The sequence below is a fragment of the Gymnoscopelus microlampas genome, assembly GCF_963454915.1.
Source record: "Gymnoscopelus microlampas genome assembly, chromosome: 11".
Taxonomy (NCBI): Eukaryota; Metazoa; Chordata; class Actinopteri; order Myctophiformes; family Myctophidae; genus Gymnoscopelus; species Gymnoscopelus microlampas.
Genome location: NC_139948.1, coordinates 48407220 through 48416776, shown reverse-complemented (window position 1 = coordinate 48416776; position 9557 = coordinate 48407220). Strand labels below are relative to the sequence as shown.

Below are 9557 nucleotides of genomic sequence, written 5' to 3'. Positions count from 1 at the left end.
ATTTTATACTTAGGCTATTTGAAAATAGCCGATCTACAAGTTCACAACGCGTCACATCCCAACGTGTTGTGAGCTTGTAGATCGGCTATTTTGAAATATTTCAGTACTTTTACTTTTGGTACTTTAAGTACATTTTGACACCAATACTTTTGTACTTCTCCTCAAGTAAATTTTGAATCCCGGACTTTTACTTGTAACTGAGTACTTCTACATTGCACTATTTGAGTACTTTTTCCACCACTGCCCTGTGCGTATTTGTAACAGCAAGCTTATTCTGTAAAGGAGTCTCTCTGCATAACATACACTCTAAACACTTAAGGTTGTTACACACCGGCGAATATAGCGAATATACGCAACATTCGGACTCGTTCCGAATAATTAAAAGACGCTTTTTCGCTTCGCTTTTTCGCTTTTTCGCTCCATGTACGGAGCCATTGACTTTATAAGTTTTTTTTTTTTTAAAACGCATTATTCGCACGAAAAAATCACCCCGGTGTGTAAGGACCTTTAGACCCTCTATGTCTATATACTTATAAAACAAGCTACAATGCAAAAGTATGGTACTTATAATGTGCTTCTAAGCATAATAATGTAGTTTGACCAACACTGAAAATACATCTTAAACCTTGCTATAAGTTGTTATGTATCATTATAAACATGTATAACGAGTGTTATGAAGCCTTATAATGCATGGTAAATGTGATTATAACAAAGTATAGACCCAACCTTTAAGTAAAGCATTACACAATACACCTTGCTTTGTCTTTGCATGCATCTCTTTATTCATGACGATGTTTACAACATCTTGGATTATGTATTCATTTAAAAGCCCTGACTGGTCACCACTGTAATAATATGTGATACAATACAGATATCTATTGTATGAGTTTAGGATTAAACAGAGTCCCAAAGAGAGAAACCCCCCCAAATTAAAACCATGAAAAAGAGTAAATATTGCATCATGCCGTTTATACCATGGCTGTGCTTTTCTAAAATACATGCAAGTTAACCTAAACATGTTTAAGGAACACGTCTGATCTTCATCGCTACAGCCTTCAGGGAGTATTTAAGACCCTTCCAGTGGTACCAGTTCACACCTGTTGCTAAATGATCCGTCTTTCCCCAAAGGTAAGCACCGTTTGGATCAGCATGGAGACAGTTATTGTACCAAAATGCACCGTAATAAACACTTGCACAGTTCTTGGCCGACGTGTCCTGATCTTTGTCAAAGGTTGAGAATTTCATTCCTTTGTGATAGGTCAGTGAGTCTCCTGCTCCTCCATTCTTGAAGCCAGCAACATGCAGCTTGTAGCCATCAGCCTCAGAACCCACAGAGAAAGAGGAGTAAGAGGAAAACGCTGTGTTTCCCTCAAAGTCTTCCATGTCCACCCTCAGCTGATACTTTTTGTTCTTGGTAAGGAGATGCATGTTCTCCAGTCCCAGCCAGTACTCGCCTGATGCGTCTCCAAACCCAGCTTGGTACTCTGCCCAGGGTCTGTAGAAGTTCACAGTGCCGTCCACTCTTCTCTGGATGACTGTCCACTTCCCTCCATCGGTGTGCATGTCACAGTAGACCTTCGCAGGTAAATTACTGGGGTAGATGGTGTACACACCACTCTGTGTGGAGACAGACCTTTTGTAGATTTCGTCACAGTCCAGAACCAGCCCGAGATCACAACGAGGAGCAGAGTGGACTGTTACAGCCAGAAACAGAAATGCAGCAACAAGTATCATCTTGAAGTCTTTAAGTCGCTCCTTGTTGTTCAGATCAAAGGACGTCTGAGTGTGTTGAGTGTGTGTTCAGCTCCAGTAGAAAGTTCAATGCAGTCTGAGTTTGAGAACCTTCTTTTATAGTTAAGAATGATGACGTATTGATACTGAAGAGGTTGTATGATACTTAAAAGTAAATTCCGCCATCAGGCCAGTCTGAGCACACACGCACGCACGCACGCACGCACGCACGCACGCACGCACGCACGCACGCACGCACGCACGCACGCACGCACACACACACACACACACACACACACACACACACACACCAACCAACCGCATCATTCAAAACATGCGAGGCACAAGGTGCGGCCATAGTTGAATGATTAAAGAGCTCGCCTTGGAACCCAGAGGTCCCAGGTTGAATTCCAGGCCTCAGCAATGTGTTGAAGTGTCCCTGAGCAAGACACATGACCCCCAACTTCTCCCCAAGATACTGCCCCCTAGTGCCCACTGCTGTTCTTGACATGGAACATTTCTCTGCTTTGTCAGTGTGAATCCATCTGAAATGATTCATCTTGTTGTTTACTTACTGTTAGGAAGTATGTCTCTACCACATAGTTCTCTCTCTCTCTCTCTCTCTCTCTCTCTCTCTCTCTCTCTCTCTCTCTCTCTCTCTCTCTCTCTCTCACACCCAAAAGCAGGCAAAGGACGGAAATATATTGGGTACTGACTTCCTGGTCAACACCAACAATGTGGGTCCATTTGAAACCTATTCAACACCAGTGGTGGAAAAAGTACTCAAATTCTGTACTTAAGTAAAAGTACCAATACTGCAATATAGAAATACTCTTTTACAAGTAAAAGTGCAGAATTCTAAGTTTACTTGAGTAAAAGTACAAAAGTATTGGCATCAAAATGTACTTAAAGTTGCAAAAGTAAAAGCACTAAAATGTTTGTAAATAGAAGATCTACAAGCTCACAACGCGTCGTGATGGGACGCGTTGTGGGCTTGTAGATCGGCTATTTTCAAATAGCCTATGTATAGAATATGTCTAAAGTGGTTAATGTATGTTAATATCATAATTTATGTCTGAAAAGTAGGCTAACTAGTGAATTGTAGTAAAAAAAAGTTTAAGTATTGGAAAAACTCAAGTAAAGTACAAATACCTCAAAATTGTACTTAAGTACAGTACTTAATGAGTTTGAGAACCTTCTTTTATAGTTAAGAATGATGACATATTGATACTGAAGAGGTTGTATGATAATTAAAAGTAAATTCCGCCATCAGACCAGTCTGAGCACACACACACACACACACACACACACACACACACACACACACACACACACACACACACACACACACACACACACACACACACACACACACACACACACACACACAGTGTCCAATAATGACATTAACAACTATAATAACACTCCACAATCATATTCCATGGAAACCCTCCATCCACAGCCTAGGACCTCCTGCAACCTAAAAGTTAGCTCACCTCTGATCAAAGTTAGGTGCCTTCGCATCAAACTATTGTGACACTGCATTCAAAAATCCTGGCATGCTCTTCATTAATCACTCATCATGTCAATTATCTTTTGTGTCTCTCAAGTTTACTTGTTCCAGTGTTCCATTGGCATTTTATCCTTGACGTTTCCGTGAGAGGCATTTAACATCTAATTATTACGTCTAATAAATCAAATCAAATCAAGTGTAGCTTGCAGTGTGTGTTTTTTTGTCCATTGTTACAGGTGCATGCCTTGGACTTTCTCATCAACAGAGAATACCTGATCACCTTAATGGAATCCACAACTATTCAAGCTACCTTGCCAAACCAAACAAATGGTTTAGCTGGTAGAACGTGATCTCCTTCTCTCCTCAAGTAACACTGTCCTTTGAAAAGCCGGCAATCTCTTTAATAGCCATATGATGTATAATAAATACGCACCCACTCACCTTTGCAGCTAAGTGACCCTTTAGCGATGTCTGCACTGTCTGTACTGATGAGACTCAATTATTATTATCCAAAATAATTAGGATCCCCCCCTTTTTTTGGTGGTTAAGTGCATCGCTCAATATTTAATGCAGACATACTATTGTTTTAAAATGTGCAGCACATTGGAATAGACCCTATGACACATTAGGAGTCCATTACATTTAGGGCTAGGCCAATGTGTTTTTGGTCAAATTATTAATTTTGCATGTCCGTGGCAAAAATGAAAAAAATGATGAAAATGTCCATCAGGAGCTGTCATGGTGAAGACCCCTGATGTACTATACATAGAATAGGAAATAGAACAGGAAATAAAAAAGAAGCAGTAGTAGAGGACTATTATGAATTATTGAAGTATGAACATGATTACATGCAACAATGAGTGTGCATGCAATCAGAACTTTTGGCTAGTTTGCTAAAGTATAGAAAACAAGAGTATAGGCTATTATGATCTGAGAATGCATCTGTTATAGGCTAGATCTATAGGCTATATGAGGATGGCATAACAGGACATTCTTAACTTATACACAGTGAAGGCTGTAATGTGTGTACTGTGTGTATGCAAATGCGTTGTTTTATTGTAACAGCAAAGTCATTCAGTGTTTTTAATAACAGCTGTGTATGTTTGGGGGTCCTTGATTTGAAAACGTGTGAGAACCACTGGCATACACAGCACTCAGTTGAGTAGTTTTGGTGTGGCAGCACTTTGGCAAGCAACACTGAATGAGTGATGGTGGTGGATGCAGCTGCAGCAGACTTCTATTGACCCAGCCCTATCTATCTAAAGCAGACCGTAGGGGTGCATTTCTCCTTTCCGACATGTCGCCTTTCCGACGTTGACGAACCCTATACCTAACCCTAACCCTAACCGCACGCGGAAGCCACTAGTCGGAGTGGTGAGATGTCGGAATGGAGAGTGAACACCAGACCGTAGACATTGTCCGCCTTCATATCTACCTCAGGCAAAGCTAATCTGACCTGCTATCTAGCTGTCTTCATCACCCGCCGGCAGTCCTAATTCCTATAGACGACTGCGAACGACACCCTGTCGTCCCCAAAAGGACAGTAACAGAAACACAGGACACTTTTATCTTCTCAGCTGCTTTAACACAGGTGTTGTTTGATGGTGTGTTTATGAAACACACCTGTAGTCAATTAGTCAATCACAGAGTCCATGCTCACCCTCCACCCAATTGAATCCCCAAACTCCATCCACACACACACATGCACGCACGCACGCACGCACGCACGCACGCACACACACACACACACACACACACACACACACACACACACACACACACACACACACACACACACACACACACACACACACACACACACACACACACACACACACACACACACACACACACACACACACACACACACACCACAATGAAACCAAGGGTGCCGTTCCAGACCTATACATACCATATATAAATATATAACAGTTGAAAAAGTAACAGTTGACTGCAAACAGGCTGTCTGCTTAGCCTACTGCTGCACAATGCTTCCGCCTGGTGGCCAGAGAAAGTCATTGTCATTGTGCGTTTCTACTATGTCCACAGATACAGTATAAACACATAAGAATTCTATAAACTGCTGAGTGTTGACCTGCTGGTCACTACTGAGCACCCTGTCCTGATCTCAGGCTATATTTGTGTGCACATCACATGCACATCACATGCACATCACATGCACTCATAAGCAGCAGAATACTGGTATGCAGGGATACACTGGTCTGTGTTCTTTCAGTCTTGACCATACAGTCAATGACAGAGATGTCCAGTACAGCTAGGACTGAAAAAAAAAAAAAAAACTATTCATAATTTAAAAAAGGTTCTACCATAGAGCCCAGGGTGACACAGGTCAACTAAATATACAGGGTTTAAATAAATAGATCTACCATCGGACCTATCTGTGTGTGTGTGTGTGTGTGTGTGTGTGTGTGTGTGTGTGTGTGTGTGTGTGTGTGTGTGTGTGTGTGTGTGTGTGTGTTTTACTTTGATACTTTAAGTATGTTTTGATACCAATACTTTAGTACTTTTACTCAAGTAAATTCTACCTGTAACAGAGTATTTTTTATATAGTGGGATTGCTACTTTTACTTAAGTAAAAAACAAAAAAAAGAGTACTTCCACCACTGATCCGTGGTACTTTTATATCGCTGTTTTATAAGTTTTTGTGTTAACCCCTACTTGATCATACTATAGCGTCACACAAAAGCATCAAAAGTAGCAGATCTACAAGCTGAGCTTGAAGATCTGCTACTTTTAATGCTTTTGAAAAGTAAGTTTTGGACATATGAGGTTTCCACCCGACAGAGACGATATATATTATGACTAAATACTATGACACGTTTTTATAATCTGCTACTTTTAAATGCCTCATTTTATTTTTCCTTAATCCATCACCTTATGTACATTATCTGTCATCACTTCTAACTGCCTCATGCCACTACAATTTTTCCTCCACACACCATAATGGGCAACGGGCGGCCCGGGGGCCACATGCAGCCCCCACCTTCACTTAATGTGGCCCACAGGTTAATATCAGAATACTGATATATTATTGATTTCAGCTGTTACGATTCCAAACATGACCCGCTTTAATTACTTTAGTCTATATTAGTAGCTTAATGGCTAGTACTAAAATTCGAGAGAATTTAGTATAACTAAATGCATTTGAAATTAAATAAAATGTTACTTTTCAGGATTCTAATTCAAAAATAGCTAAAAGAAATGCAGGATTCCAATTCAAAAATAGCGAAAATAGCAGATCTACAATCTCAAAACGCGACACGTTTTGTTTGAGCTTGTATAGCTGCTATTTTTGCTATTTTTGTATGACATAGAATGGTGAAGTACTGCATTAATTTACGAAAAAAGTTAAAATACAGGGATAAGAGCTGTCTGCCCTCTGACAGTGTATGCAATGTGGCCCTCTGGAGTGAGTGTGGAAATACAGTGTCTCTCTCCATCATCAAAGTTGCATCACCCCTGCCTTATATGTATGTAATGCACCGTATGTACATTTAACATGTATGTTTTTCTGTTTCTTCCTTTCCATATCTCTTTATACCTTTCTTAAAACTGCAATGATGGGGTTTGTGCAACAAGTAATTTCACCCACTTCTACCATCTGTAAACCTGTGATGTGACGATACATATGAGTTGAGCTGGGCTACAAAATAGACCACATAGACATGTTGTATGTAAGAAATGTTACATATATTTTTCATTTACTGAACACGGGCCAATTATATTCGTACTGGGATCTTTTAAGTGAGCTAGAGTTGATGTGTGGATGTACTCAGATTCTCCCTCAGGTGTCTCTGCTACAACAGGGAATGACGACACTCTTTAGATATTGTCACTCACTGATAGTATTGCTGTTCTGATGTGGGTCTAGAAATTAAACATGGCAAATATGTATATTCATTATATGACATTAAGTAAAACATTATTAGAATAAACTAAAGATCAATCCCACAATAGGAATGAAGTAGCTGTATACTATTGACCCTGTGCCCATGGTGTAAAGTAACTAAGTAGATTTACTCAAGTACTGTGCTTAAGTACACTTTAGAGGATTTTTTTCTTTACTGTAGTATTTCCCATTTTCAGTACTTTTACTTCTACTCCACCACATCTCAGAGGCAAATATTGTACTTTTACTCCACTACAATTATTTGAAAACTTTAGTTACTTTGCAGATATAAATGATTACATCATAAAACATACATTAACCACTTTAGCCCTATTTTATATATAGGCTATATGAAAATAGCCGATCTACAAACTCACAACGCATCGCATCGCGACACGTTGTGAGTTTGTAGATCTGCTATTTTCTAATATTTTAGTACTTTTACTTTTGGTACATTAAGTACATTTTGACACCAATACTTTTGTACTTTTGCTCAAATACATTTTGACACTTTTACTTGTAACTGAGTTGCGGTATACTTTTACTTGAGTAAAACATTTGAGTACTTTTTCCACCACTGCCCTGTGCGTATTTGTAACAGCAAGCTTATTCTGTAAAGGAGTCTCTCTGCATAAAATACACTATAAACACTTAGACCCTCTATATACTTAGTAAAATAAGCTACAATGCAAAAGTATGGTACTTATAATGTGCTTCTAAGCATAATATTGTCATTTGACCAACACTGAAAATACATCTTAAACCTTGCTATAAGTTGTTATGTATCATTATAAACATGTATAACGAGTGTTATGAAGCCTTATAATGCATTGTAAATGTGATTATAACAAAGTATAGACCCAACCTTTAAGTAAAGCATTACACAATACACCTTGCTTTGTCTTTGCATGCATCTCTTTATTCATGACGATGTTTACAACATCTTGGATTATGTATTCATTTAAAAGCCCTGACAGGTCACCACTGTAATAATATGTGATACAATACAGATATCTACTATATGAGTTTAGGATTAAACAGAGTCCCAAAGAGAGAAAAAACCCAAATGAAAACCATGAAAAAGAGTAAATATTGCATCATGCCTTTTATACCACGGCTGTGCTTTTCAAAAATACATGCATGCAAACTTAAACATGTTTAAGGAACACGTCTGATCTTCATCGCTACAGCCTTCAGGGAGTAAAGATAACCCTTCCAGTGGATCCAGACTACACCTGTTGCATACTGAGCCGTCTGTCCCCAAAGGTAAGCACCATTGAAGTTAGCAGTGAGACAGGCCTTGTGCCAAAATGCACCGTAAAAATGACTTGCACAGTTCTTGGGCCACGTGTCCTGATCTTTGTCAAAGGTTGAGAATTTCATTCCATTGTGATAGGTCAGTGAGTCTCCTGCTCCTCCATCCTTGAAGCCAGCAACCTGCAGCTTGTAGCCATCAGCCTCAGAACCCACAGAGAAAGAGGAGTAAGAGGCAAACGCTGTGTTTCCCTCAAAGTCTTCCATGTCTACCCTCAGCTGATACTTTTTGTTCTTGGTAAGGAGATGCATGTTCTCCAGTCCCAGCCAGTACTCGCCTGATGCGTCTCCAAACCCAGCTTGGTACTCTGCCCAGGGTCTGTAGAAGTTCACAGTGCCGTCCACTCTTCTCTGGAGGACTGTCCACTTCCCTCCATCTGTGTCCATTTCACAGTAGACCTTGGCAGGTGGAGTAGTGGGGTAGATGGTGTACACACCACTCGCTGTGGAGACCTTTTCGTAGATTTCATCACAGTCCAGAACCAGGTTGAGATCACAACGAGGAGCAGAGTGGACTGTTACAGCCAGAAACAGAACTGCAACAACAAGTATCATCTTGAAGTCTTTAAGTTGCACCTTGTTGTTCAGATCAAAGGACGATCTGATTGTGCTGAATGTATGTTCAGCTCCAGTAGAAGGTTTAATGCAGTCTGAGTTCGAGAGAACCCTCTTTTATAGTTAAGAATGATGACGTATTGAAACTAGAGAGATCGTATGATAGTTAAAAGTAATTTCCCACCAGACCAGTCTCACCATTGTGGCTGTCAATATTATTAATTGTAGTTAAGTACACACACACACACCCACACCCACACACACACACACACACACACACACACACACACACACACACACACACACACACACACACACACACACACACACACCCACACCCACACCCACACCCACACACAGACACACACACACACACGCACACACAAAATGTGTCAGACAAACTCTTCCAATGGTAGAACCTTAAACAAATCAATGAATTATTGTCTCCGCCAGGCCGAAAGGCATGGCGAGAGAGTATGTTTTCCACCCCGTCCGTCCGTCCGTGTGTGTGTGTGTGTGTGTGTGTGTGTGTGT

The 9557-nt window shown here is 40.3% G+C and overlaps 2 protein-coding genes across 2 annotated transcripts; both read right to left on the bottom strand.

Annotated features, from left to right (window-relative positions):
• Positions 1-828: 828 nt before the first annotated feature.
• On the bottom strand, positions 829-1830 carry LOC311055427 (microfibril-associated glycoprotein 4-like). Its single transcript, XM_084071619.1, has one exon. The coding sequence runs from the start codon at positions 1732-1734 to the stop codon at positions 1021-1023; it is 714 nt and encodes a 237-aa protein (XP_083927745.1). The 5' UTR covers positions 1735-1830; the 3' UTR covers positions 829-1020.
• Positions 1831-8051: 6221 nt separating this feature from the next.
• On the bottom strand, positions 8052-9100 carry LOC311055430 (microfibril-associated glycoprotein 4-like). Its single transcript, XM_084071622.1, has one exon. The coding sequence runs from the start codon at positions 9021-9023 to the stop codon at positions 8313-8315; it is 711 nt and encodes a 236-aa protein (XP_083927748.1). The 5' UTR covers positions 9024-9100; the 3' UTR covers positions 8052-8312.
• Positions 9101-9557: the final 457 nt, after the last annotated feature.

Excerpts from the sequence above, each read along its gene's own strand:
- LOC311055427 (XM_084071619.1), bottom strand. The coding sequence starts at position 1,734 with ATGATACTTGTTGCTGCATTTCTGTTTCTGGCTGTAACAGTCCACTCT.
- LOC311055430 (XM_084071622.1), bottom strand. The coding sequence starts at position 9,023 with ATGATACTTGTTGTTGCAGTTCTGTTTCTGGCTGTAACAGTCCACTCT.